Genomic DNA, 17,752 nt, shown 5'->3' with positions numbered 1-17,752 from the left:
TGTGTGTTGGATTGATTTTTGTGTTTTGTTGTTTTTATTGTTAAGCACTTTGTAAGCCCCGTTTTAAAATGTGCTCTATAAATAAAGTTATTATGAGAAATTGCACAAATTGAAATTGCGAATACAAATTACGGAAACACATGTATGAAGTATGAAAAAACTCCTTTCTACGCTTGCAGGCGGTGGTCTTTGAGGCGATTCGAAAAAGTTACAGTTTGGTATCCCCAAAATAATCAGTTCACTCTTTTTTTTCTTTAAGTGCCTGATGTTCTGTATCATTATATTTAGTTTATTTTGTGTCAACATTTATTGACAGTGAAGTTGTTTCTGTGTTCGAGTCGACAGATTATTGGCCTGGATGATTATTTAGGGCAATATTTGGTATTTTGCTGATTATCTGTATTGAGGTTTTATTTTAATTATCGACGATAAAATTAATTAAATAAAATTTGCAAAGAAAGCGTCAGCATGGGAGGAACTTTTACTTTGTGAAACCTTAGCTATTTTTATTTTTTCATTTTTACTTAAATTTTCACTTGACTTCATAAAAAAAGATTTTGAGAAGTTGCTGTACATGATGTCGAATGTTTTAGTTTGATTAAACATTTGCTAAAAGCATTTAAATAAAGTTTTATGTTGGAGTTTGTTATATTTAAAACTCTACATATTGACAGGAATATTTTCATTGTTATTGTAAATGCATATCGGCTCCAAATATTGATTATGGGTATCGGTATCAGCCCTGAAAAAAAACAATATTGGTCGACCGTTATTAGCTGACAAATCAACGGCCGGTTCTGAACATACATGTTTAAATGGAGGCTAATAAAAACCAAAAAGCGGGCGGGGACGGCGTCGCGTTCATACCAGGTTGCGGACGATGATCTCGGATCCGGCCTGGACCGCCAGGTGCAGCGGGGTGAGTTTGGCGGCATCCTGAACTCTGGAGTTCACGTTAGCTTGGACGCTGATGAGGAACAGGACGCTTTCAATGTCTGAATTCTGCACCGCCACGTGGAGGAAGTTACGTCCTTTGTTGTCCACCTGCACAGACAGACAGAGAGAGACATTAGTAACTGAGTAAACGTCTTTAATCTTCCTGCAGAGAGACAAAGCGGCGCTTTTCGGTCGGCTCTACCTGCTCAGCAGCTCCCGGCTCCCTCTTCAGGATCGCCTCTGCCGCCTTGTTGTTCTTGTGCGTCATGGCGCAGGCGAAGGGCGTCATTCCTTGACGGTCGCGAATGTTGAGACGAATGTCCGGATGGGAAATGAGGAGCTGGATGATGACGTTGTGCTGGTTGCTAATGGCAGCATGGATGGGAGCTCTGCCCTCTGCATCCTGACAGACACGGACAGACAACGGAAACAACGCTTCAAAAACATTTTTTTTTTCTTCAAAAAAATCCTGAATATCAGGCTTCCTCGCACAGTGTGAACTAAATATGTATTAAAAATGAAGAAAAATAGGAAAAAAATAATCAAAAGAAAAACAAAATAAAAATGCACAAAAAGGAATTCAAAAAGAAAAATCAAGAAAAAATAATTTTTAAAATTTTTTTAAAAAATCAAAAAATGGAAAAGCAAATTGGAAAAACAAAACAGTTTCTCAAAAGAAAACACAATCAGCAAAGGAAAATCAAATAAGGACAAAAAAATACTGGAAAAAGAAAAGGCAATAAGAAAATCATAATAAGAAAAGAAAAATCACAAAAAAATCTGGAAAAAGAAAAGAAAAATCAATCAAAAAAAAGAAAACCAGGAAAAATAAAAAAAAATAGATAGATGAATCATGAAACATGAATAAGTAAAAAGAAATAAGAAAATAAAATCAGAAAAATAAAATAAAATCGGGAAAAAGAAAAAAAAAAATCAGAAAATCAAGACAAAAATAAAATAAAATCAAAGTGTACAGCGTCAGGTTTACAGCTCACTGAGAGATCTGTTATTTAATGTTAACTGCAGCCGCAATGAAAAAGCACATAAGTCCTATAACACTAAAGTCGCCCCCCCTCAGGACTGACCTGCGCATTAACATTCGCTCCAAACTCTAGAAGGCACTGCACCACCTCCTCCAGACCCCAGCTGCCCGCCAGGTGGAGGGGCGACTGTCCATCTCGGGCTTCTTCGTCTCCTTCTCCGTTTGGGCCCGGCCGTCTGCTGCTGTTCACGTCACAACCACTACACACACACACACACACACACACACACACACACACACACACACACACACACACACACACACACACACACACACACACACACACACACACACACACACACACACAAACACACAGAGGAGGCAAGACGTCGGCTAGGAATTAAATTAAGGACTTAAAAAGAAACTCAATGTGAAAAGTATGAAGGGAAATTATGATGCATATATAAATGCAGCATGTTTACAAAGTCAATGAGTAACCGTGGTGAATAATCGTGATTTCAAAATTGACCAAAATAATTGTGATTAGGATTTTTGGCACAACATTCACAGCTGGGATCAGGGCTCCCCAAAACGCTGGTGGTGAGAGGGTTAACGTACCTGCGGATGAGGAAGCAGGCAGAGACCTCGTTATTCTCATCCACAGCTCTGTGCAGGAGGGTCTGCTGGCAGCCGGACGGCCCCGAGCTCCAACACGTCGCGTCGCAGCCGTGACGCACCTACGCGGGACAAACGAGAGTCAAAACGGCGGCTGCAAACTTCGCTCCACTGAGTATGTCTCCATGCACTGTTTAGGGGAGCTACAGTTAAATTTACAAGAAATAGCCCAAACATTTGCAAAAAATTAGTAAAAAGCTACAAGAAAATTGCTGGAAATGAGAAACGAAAAGTAAAATACCAAAAAAAAAAAAAAAAAAAAAAACCCCAAAAAAGTGCCTTTTTTTCTTTTTCTTGTAACATAATTTAAATATATAATTAAGAGAATTACTGTATAAATGTAGTTTTCTGGACATTTTTCTGTTATTTTTTGGTAATATCCAATAATACAGCACAGCTTATTTTTGTCACCTTTTACTATTTTTTTAGCAGTTTGTAGACATTTTTTTCCAAGTTGCTCATTATGTTTCGTTTGGTTTTTTTTAAATAAAAATAAGTTTTCTCAAAGATTAAAATAAATAAATGAATGGATGGATGAAACACTATAGTCTGATTTAGCCACTTTTAAGCAACTGCCTTTTTTAAGACGCGGAAAACCTTAAAGAGTTCAAAAACTGGGTTTATACAGACGTATTTCATGTTGCAGAACAAAACCTCTAAACATCTTGAGTCTGTGGCTTTTTACCAAAAAAAAAAAAATTCAAAAAACCCAGAGAGCAAAAATGCTCATGAATTTGTGTGTATTAAGACTCATTACTTCATCACTCACAACAACAACATGCAGAATTTCAATACTTCGCACTAAAATGTGAAGAGTTGAACCTGAATTAAACAACAACTCTGCTTCATACCCACTTATTTTGCTTTTCAACTGAAAAAAGTGGTCTGGGTTTTAGTTACTCAGCAGACAGGAAGTGAGCGGGAACTATCGTCTCTAAACTGGCTGCATCTGTCTCACCAGCGTGGACGCGATGTCTTCCAGGCCGTTCTCCAGAGCCAGCCACAGAGGAGGGTCCCCTTTGTCGTCCACCACGGACATGTCGGCTCCTCTCGTGCAGATGGCGTCCACCACCAGCGGCAGCTGGTTACTGATGGCCAGCTGCAGAGCTGTTTGTCCCTCCTGGGTCCTGGTGATGGAGACAGAGACATCAGACACAGAAAATATCACCTAAAATCTCTCCTGAAAAATTATTTTCTGGAAATCGATACTGAATTATTTTTCTCTGATAACGGTTTCAATATCTGCCACACCATCTTAAACTCATTATTTTCTCCAAACTAATATGTGGCAGATGATTTATAATTTATAAGTACTTTTAAAAAATCGATTAACTTAAGCACTTATACTTATTCTATTTATACAAAGTTTTTATTGCATTATTTTTTATTTATTTATTTTTTCATTTATGGCCATACTTAGTTATTTCAGACATCTTTATTTATCTATTACTTATTTATTTACACATTTATGCATTTATTTATTTACACATTTATGCATTTATTTATTTACACATTTATGCATTTATTTATTTAATATAATCCAAATGGCATTCAAGAGATAAGTCACGTTAGTTGACAATAAAGAGCAGTGACGTCCTAACTTCCTCTCTCATTTTCATCTCTACTGATGGAAAACTAAAATAAAATAAAATAACTCAAAACAATAATTCAAGCACTTCATAAGTGATCAAGTGCTTTATAATTGTGGTATAACGGCGGCGTTACCGAACGTTGATGTCCGCCTGGTGCTCGAGGAGGAAGAGGGCGCTCTTGCTGTCCTGTCTCTGGATGGCCATGTGCAGCAGCGTCTGTCCCGTGGACATGGTGTCGTTGATAGAAGCTCCTGAGCCCAGCAGCTGAGCTGCGATGGTGTGCATGCCTGACGGGGACACGTGGGACACATTACACATCTCACACACACACACACACACACACACACACACACACACACACACACACACACACACACACACACACACACACACACACACACACACACACACACACACACACACACAGAGGTCACCGTGCACAGATCAGTGTGAAGACGCAGCCTCGGCGTACCTGTCCACAGGGCCAAGCCCAGCACCGTCTGGTCCACAGAGTCCTTGAGACTGAAGTCTGGAATGATCTGGAAGTTGTTGGTGGCATGAAGTGCGTTAGCTGCAAAACAGCAAATCAAGAGGGAGATGAAGAGGAGGCATTTCATGTGGAGCCAAGCTTAGGCATAAGATTATTTTAAACCTTTATTTAATCAGGTAAGTCCCATTGAGATCTTATTTTCAAGAAAGACCTGAGTACATCATAAAAACATTTTTTTTAAAAAATAGAAATGTATGACATTAATCATTGCAAGTAAAAAAACATAAAATAATTTTTTTTAAAAATAATATTGTATTGTAAAGCAATATATTACAATAATGAGTCAATTAACACAAGTTAAAAACAGTCAGGAAAATGAAGACTACTTTATTGTTAATTTCGAGAACATGCAGTTGTAACAAAAAATTGTTATCGTTATAAATGTCACCATGTTTTTCTCAAACTTTCAGTTAAAATGAAAAGTTAAAGTTAAATTTCTTTAGTTTATAAATAACAATAGTAACTCAGAGTGCAGCTCAGATAATGTATATAATCATTGATCAAACAAAACAAAATCAACCAAAAATTACATTTCTTAGCTGTTAACAGTTTCATCATTATATGAATTCTTTTTAGCGTATTAACCTTTTGAATCCTGAGCAAATTAACTAAATTTCTTTCAAAAACATGAAAAGAGGGCACTGAGCAACAAAACAAGAAATGACCTAAAAGTTAGCGAGAAATTCGTAAAATACAAAATTACCTGAAAATAAAAAATTATCACAACTAAATAAATAAAAATATGTAAATTAAACAAATTTTTACTCATTTATATCAATTTGAGGAACATTTCTTGCCAAGTTGCTCATGCCCTTTTTCCCCATGTTTCTAGAAAAAATGCAGAAATTCGCTCAGGGTTCAAGGTTTTAAATACTATAAAAGTAAAGAAAAGTACTGTCCTAAAAGGTTTTAGAGGGTTAAAAATTATGCTGGTTTTATGGTGAACGAAATGAAATGGCACGCCTCTAATTGCCCACACCACGTTTAGTCAAATGCATGCAGATGTAAAAACGCTGACCTTTCTGCTCCAGGATGACAGAGACCACGTCTGGGTGGTTGTGAGCGATGGCCATGTGGAGGGGCGTCTGCAGAGCCACGCTGACGCTCTCGTCAGGCAGAGCCTTCTGGGTCTGCAGGTTGGGGTTGGCGCCCTGCTGCAGCAGCTCTGCCGTCAGGCTCGCCAGGCCACAGCGACACGCCGTGTGCAGCGGGCTCTCACCCTGAAACGAGGTCAAAGAATTCATTTTATCTTTAGTATTTGTCATGATTTTGGTTATCAGGTTACTTTTTAGGACCTGCAGTAGGGCTGGGCGATAAAACGATAACGATATCAATAACGAAATAACTTTTCCTCGATTGAATTATGAGACGTAGTCGACAGATAGAACACATTCGAGACACGTTTTGACAGACAACACGAACAGCCAATGATAGTGTTTGACAGCCACAGCTTTGAAACAGACACATCTGCAGAGGTGAAAGTGACTTCTTTAGACTCTACAGACGACTTTGTGTTAGTTTCAGCTTTAATCAGACTTTGGATGAATTATTTAGAAACAGCAGGACGCATCGCTCCGTGTCTCATCCAACGCTTCGCTGAGCTCTAATTATTATTACCAGGGGCAGATGTAATGTTTTGGGGGCCCGGGGCCACAAGCACATGAGCTTATTTTCAGCCTTTCTCTAACTGTGAATGTCGGCAGGCTGTTGCAGCTATAGGAGAAGTAGGCCGACTCAAAAGTTTTTAATTCCTGAGTAAAATGATTAACAGCACAGAAGTTTGACAGAAGCTGAAGTCAGAGTCCTACAGTCAGGAGAGGTTGGCCTATTATCAGCACAATGTGCTGAAATTTACCTGAAGTTTGTTTAAGGTGGAGCTTTTCATTTTTATATAATGCTGGAAAGTTTGATGAATAATAATAATCAGTTGAATACCGTTCTGTAAACCATCTTCAAGGTGAAAACACAATTATCATCGTAGATTGTCAGACCGATTATTGATGATAAATTAACAGCTCTCACATTTAAACAGACTTTTCTCATTACTGCACAATTCAGGATAAAATAAAAAGATCATGATCAGGGAAATAATGGCTTAAATGTAAGCTGAATTAAAATTGTGATAATAACATAATATTTTCTTTATGATATTACATGTCTGACAGCCGGCTCCAGCGCAGAAATGTCTGACAGTGCGCAGACATTTATTTTCTGAGCCAAATTAATCTCACTAAATTAAATTAACTTATAATGTATTTATCTTTATGTTTGACAGCTTCTGTCCTCCACCGTGCCAGACCTGACATGCATTATATGAACTAAGAGCTAAAATATTTGAATTTTTTTGGACGGTTTAAAGGACATATGACGTGCACACAAGGTCCGAATGTTGATACGCACCCATTTGTTGACGTGGTTGACCTTTGCTCCGTGAGTGGCGAGGAAAAGTGCTGCTGCCTCATTGCCGGCCCGAGCTGCTCTCTGCATCAGGCAGTTTTCTACAAAAAGGATAAAACAGAAAGAAATGAGGATGAAAATGTGTTTGAGGGCTTAATTAAAATAAAGCGAGGTCATTAATCGGCACCTGTGCTCGTGTCAGGCGCGTCAGGGTTGCTTCCTCTCTGGATGAGCTGGGCTGCAAAACTGTTCTCGTCAAACGAGGTGCCGTTTACGACCGGAGCGTCGTCCTCAAACGGGTTCACCGAGGGGTCTGAAGACACGGTGATGTACTGCAGGGCGAGCCACAGAGCCGTGCTGCCCTCGTGGTCCTTGAGCTCCAGGTCGAGCCTGACGGGACGGACAGATTAGACGCAGGATGAGCTGTCGTGACGAAACAAACTCACTGAATCCTCTGAGGGCAGATCGTGACTCACTGTTTGCACTGCAGCAGCTGGTTGAACACGGGCTCGTTCCCCGACGCCACGGCTTCATGCAGCGGAGTTCTGAAAATGACACAAGACGAGGTCTCAAGCACCGTCACACTTTGCGGTCCGATAAAACCGAATCGCGGCCGGCGGTCTGCCTACCTGCCCTTGCTGTTCTGCATGTTGGGGTTGGCTCCGGTCTTCAGCAGAGCCTCTGCGATGCGCGCCATGCCGCTCATCACGTCCGCAGAGTGTTTCTTGGGGCTGAAGGAACAGACCAGGTGAAGCGGGGTTTCCACCGCCCCCACTGTGGCGGCGTTCACCTGAGCCGAGTGACGAATCAGGAAGACGGAGGCAAACTCATCACCTGCGAGAGGAGGAGGAAAGAATTAATGCTTTCACATGTTAACTTTAAAAAAATATTGTTCATAATGTAACCAGGTTTGTACAATCAATCAAACTTTATTTTGAATAAAAGCTTCCATGCAGCTGAATTTCGACTGACAGGCAAATAAAAAATAAAATAAAAAAAAAACACAAAAAAGACGATTTAACAATTTGAGACTGATGCAGGCCAGAAAATAATAATGCTGAAAATGTAATAAAAAGGTTTTAAAAACTATAATAACACTAATTAAGTGTTATGGTATGTTACGGAAGTAAAACAGAGTGAAATAAAAACTAGTTTAAACAACGAAATAAAATTAATTAAAAAGATAAAATCGCAAAAAAATAATGACAATAAAATAGGTTTAAAGGCTTTATTGTTATTATTACTATTATTACTACTAATAATAATAATGATAAAAATATTAATAATTGTAATAATTACAATAATAATAACAATAGTAAAGTAACTAAATAAATGTTTGACTAAGAGCTAGAAAAAATACATTTAAGATGCAAAACAAGAAAGAAATGAGCACAAAACAGATTTTAAGGCTTTACTACTACCAATATTAATAATAATAATAACAGTAAAATAAAAGCAAGAGAAAAGACTACTTAGATAGATTTCTTAAAAATATGGGGCAAAGAGTAAAAAAATTGTGACAATAAAATACATTTAATGATTATAAAAATATGATAATAAAATATAATTAAATAAAAGCTGGACAAAAAAAGATTGATAAAATAGATTAAAAGCCTAAATAGAGATAAATTACATCAACAGGAGGGAACAAATAAATTATTAATGATAATAAAATAAGAGATCAAAAATAGAATTTTAAAACACACATTGAGTTAAAAAAGAAACATAAATAATATCTAGAACTCCTTTTTTTAACATTTTAAGTAAAGCCTTAAAATTATTTTAAACTGAGCGCCTTTGCAGCTCAGAGGGAAGTTGATTTTGGAAGCCATGAAGAAGACTGAGTGTCTAAAAATGCAGTAATAATAGTAATAGTAATAATAATAATAATAATAATAATAATAATAATAATAATAATAATAATAATAATAATAATAATAATAATAGTGATGTGTCCCACAGACCTCTCTGGATGGCTTTGTGCAGGAGGCTCCAGCCGCTCTGGTCCACCATGTCCACGTCCGCTTTGCTGTTCACCAGCGTGGTGGCGATGCTTTCCAGTTTACGAGCCAGCGCCAGGTCCAGCGCCAGGTCCCCGTTATTGTCCAGTTCATTCAGCTTCCCGGGCAGCTGAAAACAGGAGAGGAACTGGTTAACCTCGAGTCCACCGCGTTAACTTCACTGTGACCGGCAACGGTTCACGAAGGGTTAAATCTGACCTGCGAGTCCATCTCGATGAGATAGAGAAAGACGACGTCTTCCCGCTCCACCTTGATGGCTTTGTGGAGCGGATACTCTGTTTTTGACTTGATCATCTTGTAGAGCAGCTGAGCGCTCATGGTGCTGAAATCTTCTTTCCTCAGATCGTCCTGAAAAAACAAAAAAACACAACAAATGAGTCAAATCTGAAAAAACCGACTCACCCGTTCTCTGAGGACAGGATCCTAAAAATAAGATTTACATCTTGTCTCCATTTATCCAATATGAAAAGGAAGTGACGCTCTGTCTGGTGATTTATGTTTATTACAAATGAATTTGAATGTTTAAGCACTGAATCCTTTTATTTCTTTTAAACATTTACTTCTATATCTAAATTGCATTTACTTATGCATGTAATTTATTGATTTAATACTATTTATTTATTTTCAGTTAATTTAATGTATTCCTTTACTTCTATCTCCTCTCTACTAAATATTATTTTTTGGTAATTACCTAATATAAAAAAGAAAATAATAATAATATTAATAATAATAAAAGTAGTAATAGTAGTTAAGTAAAAGTGAAACAGAAAAAAACCCAAATAAAATAAATAAAAAATAAAAATAATAACAAAATTTAAAAAATAAAAAATAAAGGAAAAAAACAATATTAAAAAAATATGAAAATCATTTGTTTTTAAAAACCTATAAAAGTTAATTCAACAGTATTGTCTAGATTGTGTCCATTTAATTGTGAGAAGCCAAATTTTGATTGTGATCAATATTCGATAAATTATGCAGCCCTCGTTAACACCACTTTAAACATGATTTGCAGTCAGAGTTAAATTTATTCATGCATTTAATAAATTTAGTCATTTCTTTGAATTTTTTTCATTTGTTTAATGCATTTAATTTTTTCCCTCCTCCCCCCTAAAGGTTACTGTTTCGGTGATTCAACGATAATAATGATGATAATTATCATTTTTACCTTTCTTTCCCTCTGAGGCCACATCTGCCCATATACATTTTTGTTAAAAAAAAGAAAGAAAACAGGCATCTCCGTATTTACAGAGACGGGAAAAAATGAGACCAGAGTTTTATTTGTGACTATTTGAGCCAATCAGGGGAGCAAACGTCTACAAAAGTCTCAGTTTTCCTGGTGCAGACTTAAACGCAGCCTCGCAGTTTTCAAACTAAGTTGTGTGGATATTTTGCGTAAATGCAGCAATTTTAAAATGAAAACTTTTTTTCGTGTGGAAGTCGACAAGGGAGTTGGGGAGGAACGTGGCGTGGACACAATGCTGGTCATATCCGTGCGAGTCCCGTGTGTATGTGTTTATATAAATACAATACTGCTTAAATAATGTTATAAAAAAGGATATAATGGTAAAAATACTGTTAAGAGGCTCTGATGCTGCAGAGTTCTTTGCTTTGGTGAAGTCTGCAGTTATGAGAGTTTCGGGCGTCAGAAGCTGCTGACAGTTAACATCCGTTTTCTACATCGAGCTCATAAAGGCAACCTTGAAACCTGCCGAGCTCCGGCCGCTCTTTATTGCATCGTAAATGAAGCCTCACGCTGACGAGACAACACGACATTAATCTGCCAGAAACAGCGAGCGCGAGGAGATTAACCCACAGAAACACTGCAGATTAAAGGTGATCCAGAAGAGAAACACTCCTGAACGTTTGGCAGATTCAAACCACGATGAGGAAAGTTCCTTAAATCTGTGCTGTTTCTGCGCAGGTGCAGAACCCAGTCAGACTTGATGAAACCAGCAGACGATCACATGATCCCGAGAGGTGACATCAGAGAGCAAACTAACGTGTTTGCATCATTTTCAGAGCCGACGGCTTTTTTCAGCATGACTGAAAAACACAAATCTCTCCGACATGTATGACGCTCACACAGGTCACGTGTTCCAGACCGAACTGTCCAGAGCTCAGTATCGAACCACAACGCAGACAAACATCCCCAAACTCTCTTTGGAATAATAATCCGGTTTTAAATCTAAGTAATGTTTTCGCCTCAGTTGTCCAGGTTTTAATTATTGGTTTATCATTATTTTTATGCATAGTTTTTATTTTATCTTTTATTTTTTCACATCTTATTGTGTCATTGTTGCCAGTTTTACTTTTTATTTTTATGTATCTCCCCCAGGACGAGCTGCTGCGTGTTGCCGTGGAGAGGGACGTCTGGCGTGCTTTGCTCCGCCCCCTGTGATCCGGCCCCAGAGAAGAGGAGGAAAATGGATGGATGGATCTTGATGTATCGCTGCTGTCAGTTTTACTCTTGCAAAGTTTTATTTATTGCTTATTTTTATTACAGATTTTTAACATCTTATTGTAACATTGTTTTTAGTTTTAATCTTGAATTTTTTTTATTGTTCATTTTTTAATGTATTGATTTTTAACATCTTATTGTATCATTGTTGTCAGTTTTACTCATGCTATTTTTTTTATTCATTTTTATTTTTATGTATTGATTTTTAACATTTTCTTGTTGTTGGGAGATTTATTCATGTAAATTTTTATTGTTAATTTTTACACATTGATTTTTAACAGTTTATTATGTCATTGTTGTCAGTTTTACTGATGCAAATTTGTATTTGTTAATTTTTTATTTATTCTTCATTTTTTATTTTTGTCTGTGTCGTTTTAGTTTTGGTGTGTGAAGCACTTTTGGCTGCACATTTGTCCGAAATGTTATTTTTTTCTTGTCAGTCACGTCCTGTCCGAACTCACCCAGTGACTGGCGATGATCTCCCCGCAGTAGTTCATCAGCGTGGTGGCGTTCAGCTCTTCGGCGGTTTGATAGAAGCGGATGCAGTTCCTGACATTCACCGAGGACATGACGCCTTTTTCACACCTGCGAGGCACGGACACACGTTTATTTTCAGGCCGTTAATGTGTCAAAAAACGTGACGCGACAGTTAAAGTTAAACTGTCGCCTGCGTCCGTCGGTGTGACCCCTCTGACCTCTCTCTGAGCAGCTGCAGCTGGAAACGGTTGGCGAGCTTCATCAAGTCGATAAGGAAGGCGTCATCTTCAGTGAGCTCCAACTCGTCCGTGTACGCCCAGCGCAACATCGCCATGGCAACTTCAGGTTTGCAATCTGGAAATCCATCACGTCACAAAGTCAGAGATTTACACGCGTGAATCCATCTCAGCGCTAACGTGACGTAACGTAAATCTGACAAACACAAAAATCACTCTGGACAAATCAAACTTTTTAACCCTTTGAATCCTGAAGACACGTCACTTTTCTCGTGCTGCATTCAGTCGCCATTCAAAAATAATCAAACCTTTGAGACCTCAACAAACAGCTTTGATTTCTTCAAAAAATACAGGAACAAAGAAAATGAGCAACTTGGTAAGAAATGTCTTTCTAATTTCAAGAAATTCATAGATTTATATATTTATTTTCTTACTTTTTGAACATGTCCAGAGAACTATATTTATAATTATCAAAATTCGAAATTTAAAATTATTTTATTTATTATTTTAATTTTTACTCAAGTTTTTATTTCATTTTTTTTTTTTTAGGTCTGTTCCTCTTAAAAACTCAACTTTTACTTTCTGTTTTTTTTCACTTGTTGCATATATGTAAAAAATGATAAGTAAATGTAATTATCTGACTGGAGTTCAGTGTGGTTACGGCTCCGGGAGAGAAACTGTCTTTAAGTCTGTTTGTCCTCGTTACCAGACAGCAACAGGTCAAACAGTGAAAACTACAAAAAAATGATTTGGTCATATTTAAATGATTTCAGTCTTTAGTGATTATTTTAGTGGAGAGCAGAGAGCCCAAACTGCATCCAACAGTGGACTTTGACAGACTGCGTGATCCTAAATAAATACTCAGTTTACCCATCGGCCTGTGGACTGACTGACGGGGTGAGGAGGGGACACCGTGACGTGTCTCACCTGACAGGTCCAGTTCAGAGGTGGACGCCAGGTTGGACAGACTCCAGACGTCACTGCGAGCCGCCAACACAAACTTATGTGCGCTGAGACTCTCTCCCGCCACTTTCACTTTCAGATCGCTGCAAAACCAACACAATCATGTCTCAGAAAACATCACTAATATTCTTCAGGCGCGTCTGAAATTCAACGCTCACACGCGAATCAGTCGGCTAAAGGAGTACGTAGGATTTTTTAAACTTCCTGTGAAACCAACAGTGTATGATTTGTACAATATTTCCTGTGAAATATTAAAGTATGCAGACAGCGGACACTACGCTGACAGCATTCATAACAGCAGAAAGCGACTGTCATTAAATAATGTTGACAATAATAAAATATATAATAAATAATAATGAAATGATTTAATAAAAGCTAAACCACAAACTTGATAAAACAGATTAAGAAAAAATGACAATAAAACGGATGAATAATAATAATAAAAATAGTGGAATAAAGGCTAAACCAAAAATATAATAAAACAGATTAATAGTAATAATAACAATAAATATTATTAATAATAATGATGATGATGATGATGATGATGATAGGAAAATGGTTAAATAAAAGCTAAACAAAACAATAATTTTAAAAAACATGAAAATAAAACAAATGTAAACCTAGAATATTTGATGTGACAGTATTGTGTAGACGGTGTTCAGTTAATTGTGGGAAGCCGCAGTTGTGACTGTGATTAAAATCGGATGAAGTGTGCAGCTTGTTAACAAACACGATTGACAGTCACAGGTTGTTTAGCTTCGACGTGAAGAGTCGCCCGCAGCAGCACAGGCAGGTTTCATCGCACCACAGCAGACACATCGCAACATCTGCACAGCTGCGACCCGGCTGACGCTCACCTGTACTGTTCCTGCTGGTAGAGGTCGGCCACGATGTCCAGCAGGCGGCTGATGAAGGTGTCTGCAGCCGCAGGGCTGGACGCGCCCTGTCCGGACGTCTGAGCGGCGAGCACGGCGCAGCGCCGCTCTGTGTCGGCCAGCTTCTGCTGCATCTTCACGTACTCCTGCCTGAGCAGGGCCAGGTGCTTCTGCAGCTTGGCCACCTCCTCTGTCCCACGCCAACACACAAGAGACAAACAGGACAAAACCAGACAGAGGACAGAGGGAGACAAGCAGGTTAGAAGACGTGCTCTGACCACATTTATAACTGCACCCTCTGAAGCACCTTTTCTTAAAGTAACGGCGCGGTGCAGAGTACAGAGGCTTGTGTTTGTGATTTTTTTTTTTTTTAATGAATGAATTATTTCAAAAAATGAAACTAATGAACAGGATTAGAGCTGAATATTTAAATATAACTTTGGGAATGTTCTTATTTATTAAAAGGAGGAGGCATGTCACATATGTGTTTAAGCACTGGGGATGGACCCATGTTTTTGTGTTTTGGCTTAGTGGAAAGGCATAAAACTTTATATGGCTGTATTTTGTATTTATCTTACTGCTGATTTTAAACATTTGTTTTTATGATTTTTTTTCCTCTTCAAACATTTTTGGCAACTTTTGAAAAAAAATGTTTTTTGTTTAAAGGTTTTGATGATTTTTTTCTTAATTTTTTAAGCTGTTTGGCCATTTTCAAGGGAAACATTTTTGTGGTTTGTTGAAAAGACTTTTTTGTTTTCTATTTTTTTTTTTTTTAAATTTTTGAACATATTCATAGAATAAATTTTGGATTTTTTTGGTTAACTCAATATGATTTGTTTTCTTCTTCAAAAAATGTTTTTTTTCTTTAAAATTATTTTATTTTTCCTTCCAAAGTGTTTGGTGATTTCAAATAACCCCATTGATCACAGCCAGAAACTGCAAAAACAGAAATTATCTTTGGATTTTCAAATTTCCAACAATCCTTGAACACATCATGTGTGTTTCCAGGCCTGGAAAAATTGCTATTTGCAAATTCCACTACTTTTCCAGATTTTTCATGACCGTGCCAACCCTGGGACTTGTGCCGTTAATAAGCTTCAAAAGACTGGCTTAATTCTTGTGACACTCTTCTTTGTCACCTGTGTTGCACAGAGATTTTTCAGCACACAGGATGCAAATTTCCAAATCTTAAAAAGGGACTGTGGCAGAATCTAAACTGTGTTTGTCTCTGGGCAAACCTTTCCCTCTTCCTCTAAACGAAACACACTCTCTGCAGTGTTGCAACACAGTTTGATGTCTCAGCGTTGATCCACAGAGTTCACTGAGGCCCGTTTCCTTCCTTTAAAACGGTTAAGTTTTACTGAAGAAGGAATGCTGAGCCGGCACGTTACTTTGTCCTCACTCGTAAACCGTTATTGGCACGGCGGCTGGTCATGAGGAACAGAAGGGGGGCGTCTCCGAAAACCACCTGATCAGCTCGACACAGGAAGGGCGGCATGGAGGAGCAACAAGGACCAGCAGCTGCTGCACAAACTGTCATACTGAACTAAAATCCAGCTCCGTTTTGCAGGATTTAGCAGCCATCACTAATGCATTAAGTAGATTTAACCTTAAGGAGGAACACACAGCAGGCATGCTCTTATTTCCAGGCCTGCTTTAGGTGCTGCCCTTTGCCATGCACAATTATTCACAGATATTGCAAATACCTTTACATGTATATTTTTATTGCAATTTTCCTCTATGCTATACTTGTCTTCCTTTTTGCAAAACTTGTTTTATAGTTGATTTAATTTTCGTTTTATGTGTTTAAGCTATGCACAAATAAACCCAAACAAATCCAGTGCATGTGAAAACCTACTTGGCAGTAAACCAGATTCAGATGGCACTTCAGTACTATTCTAAGGTACTTGTACTTTACTTGAGTATTACCATTTTCTGCTCCTACATTAACCTGATAACTTTGCAGGTTCAGAAAAATAACAAAATATAATCAACCTACAAGAAATTTGCTTTGTGTTTTGGTGCACTGATTAAACATAATAAAACTTTTTTGTTAAAAAAGTACTGCAACACACAGGCACATAAATATTATGGACAGAAAATACAACATGATTTAACCCTTTGAAACCTGGATCCACATCACATGCACAACAGGTAAAAAACAAGAAAACAAAATAAACATTAAATAACATTATGTTACAGAATCCTGATCATTAAGTACGATTTTGGGGTCTCTGTTTTTGGTTTTCGTTTTCCTGTTTGTTTGTTTTTTTTGCTATTTCTATTGTAAATGTAAAATGTGCCTGTAAAAATCCATCCATTTTTCCAGGTTTTCCATGACTGCAGTAACACTGTGTGACAGAAATGTCCCGCAAATTGCAAGATACAAGTCGATTTAGAACTTTTTAAAAAAGAAGAAAAATGTTGCGAAAACAGTTGTTATAATCATAATTATATATATTTAATATACTGTTACAAAATTATTATTATTATTATTAAGCACTATTTGAGGTTACTGTTTTTGATTTTTATTTTCCTGTTGTTTTGTACTTTTCAATAATTTCGGGCTAATTTTTGGGGCAATTTCTTGTTCTGCATTGTTTATTCCCTTAATTCTGGGTTTTTTTTGTTTTGTTTTTTAAATAAATAAAGCAAATTTACTCCGGTTTTAAAACTCCATAACTTTCAATGATTTGTACAAATTTAATGACTTTCCCAGGCGTGGGAAATGTGATTGCAAAACTCCATGACTTTTTTCCAGGTTTTCCATGACTGTGGGAGCCCTGTGAGCAGAATACGCTTTTGTTGTTTTACTTGGGTAAAAAAATCAGAATGCAGTACTTTTACTCGAACCAAAATATTTTACTTTAGTATTCGTATAAAGTAGTAATACTGTGATCAGAGTACTTCTTCCACAGTTACTGCTGACAGCTCCTGTGTGCCGAGCAGCCTCGCGTCCCAACATTTACCACATGATAACGCCACATTTGTAATTGTTTTATTAAAATGCGTCTTTGTGAGCGAACATTTAAAGACGCCGTTAGTGGATTTTAACGTTAGCGCGAGACTGTGGACAGTTTGATGCGTGACATTTCGCAGAAAGCTAAATACCAACATTATGTGTTTATTCTGTAAGTTAACATCGGGTTAATTTCTGTCGCAGCCAAAAATAAATGTGACTAAAACTGAAGATTTCTCGTCGCGGCGAACATTTCTCGGTTTGTCGGTTCGACGTTAACTCGAAACGTTAGCTGTAAAAAATCAGGCTAGCAGCATCACCGACAGCTAACGGCACAGACGCACGGGACGTACGGCTCCGTGTCTCCTCTGCCGCGGACAGCAGGGAGCTCGGTAACCGGAGAGGACACCGGTTGATTCGGTGTGACGGTTTAACGGGCACACGGTGATAACAGGGAGTGGACCGGAGAGGCAAAAAAAAACAATCTCATACCTTCCGCCATGTTGCTCAGCGATAGCTCCGTGCTCCGGTGGCAACTATCGCGATATCACAGAGAGGAGACAGCGGTGCTGCGTTCAGGTGCGGCTCAAACACTTCAAGGGTTTCCAGGAGATTTCCAGGACTTTGAGGT

The 17,752-nt window shown here is 37.9% G+C and overlaps 1 protein-coding gene across 1 annotated transcript in view; it reads right to left on the bottom strand.

The window, feature by feature from the left end:
- Window positions 1–17,752, bottom strand: part of ankfy1 (ankyrin repeat and FYVE domain containing 1) — a 27,967-nt gene extending 10,215 nt beyond the window's left edge. Inside the window, exons 1-19 of the mRNA XM_042499218.2 lie at window positions 17,614–17,752; window positions 14,145–14,352; window positions 13,252–13,370; window positions 12,307–12,442; window positions 12,073–12,196; window positions 9,352–9,501; window positions 9,097–9,262; window positions 7,762–7,966; window positions 7,609–7,677; window positions 7,320–7,522; window positions 7,136–7,233; window positions 5,754–5,955; window positions 4,658–4,756; window positions 4,319–4,472; window positions 3,552–3,720; window positions 2,537–2,655; window positions 2,022–2,178; window positions 1,139–1,339; window positions 868–1,044 (exon numbers count right to left, since the gene is read on the bottom strand). Of these exons, the coding sequence (XP_042355152.1) occupies window positions 868–1,044; window positions 1,139–1,339; window positions 2,022–2,178; window positions 2,537–2,655; window positions 3,552–3,720; window positions 4,319–4,472; window positions 4,658–4,756; window positions 5,754–5,955; window positions 7,136–7,233; window positions 7,320–7,522; window positions 7,609–7,677; window positions 7,762–7,966; window positions 9,097–9,262; window positions 9,352–9,501; window positions 12,073–12,196; window positions 12,307–12,442; window positions 13,252–13,370; window positions 14,145–14,352; window positions 17,614–17,623 (2,766 nt within the window). The 5' untranslated portion in view covers window positions 17,624–17,752. The remainder of the gene's footprint in view (window positions 1–867; window positions 1,045–1,138; window positions 1,340–2,021; window positions 2,179–2,536; window positions 2,656–3,551; window positions 3,721–4,318; window positions 4,473–4,657; window positions 4,757–5,753; window positions 5,956–7,135; window positions 7,234–7,319; window positions 7,523–7,608; window positions 7,678–7,761; window positions 7,967–9,096; window positions 9,263–9,351; window positions 9,502–12,072; window positions 12,197–12,306; window positions 12,443–13,251; window positions 13,371–14,144; window positions 14,353–17,613) is intronic.

This window comes from Plectropomus leopardus, chromosome 15 (assembly GCF_026936395.1).
Source record: "Plectropomus leopardus strain MGB_pleo_1.0 chromosome 15, ASM2693639v1, whole genome shotgun sequence".
Lineage (NCBI taxonomy): Eukaryota > Metazoa > Chordata > Actinopteri > Perciformes > Serranidae > Plectropomus > Plectropomus leopardus.
The sequence above is the reverse complement of the archived record's forward strand: the minus strand, read 5'-3'. Positions and strand labels throughout refer to the sequence as shown.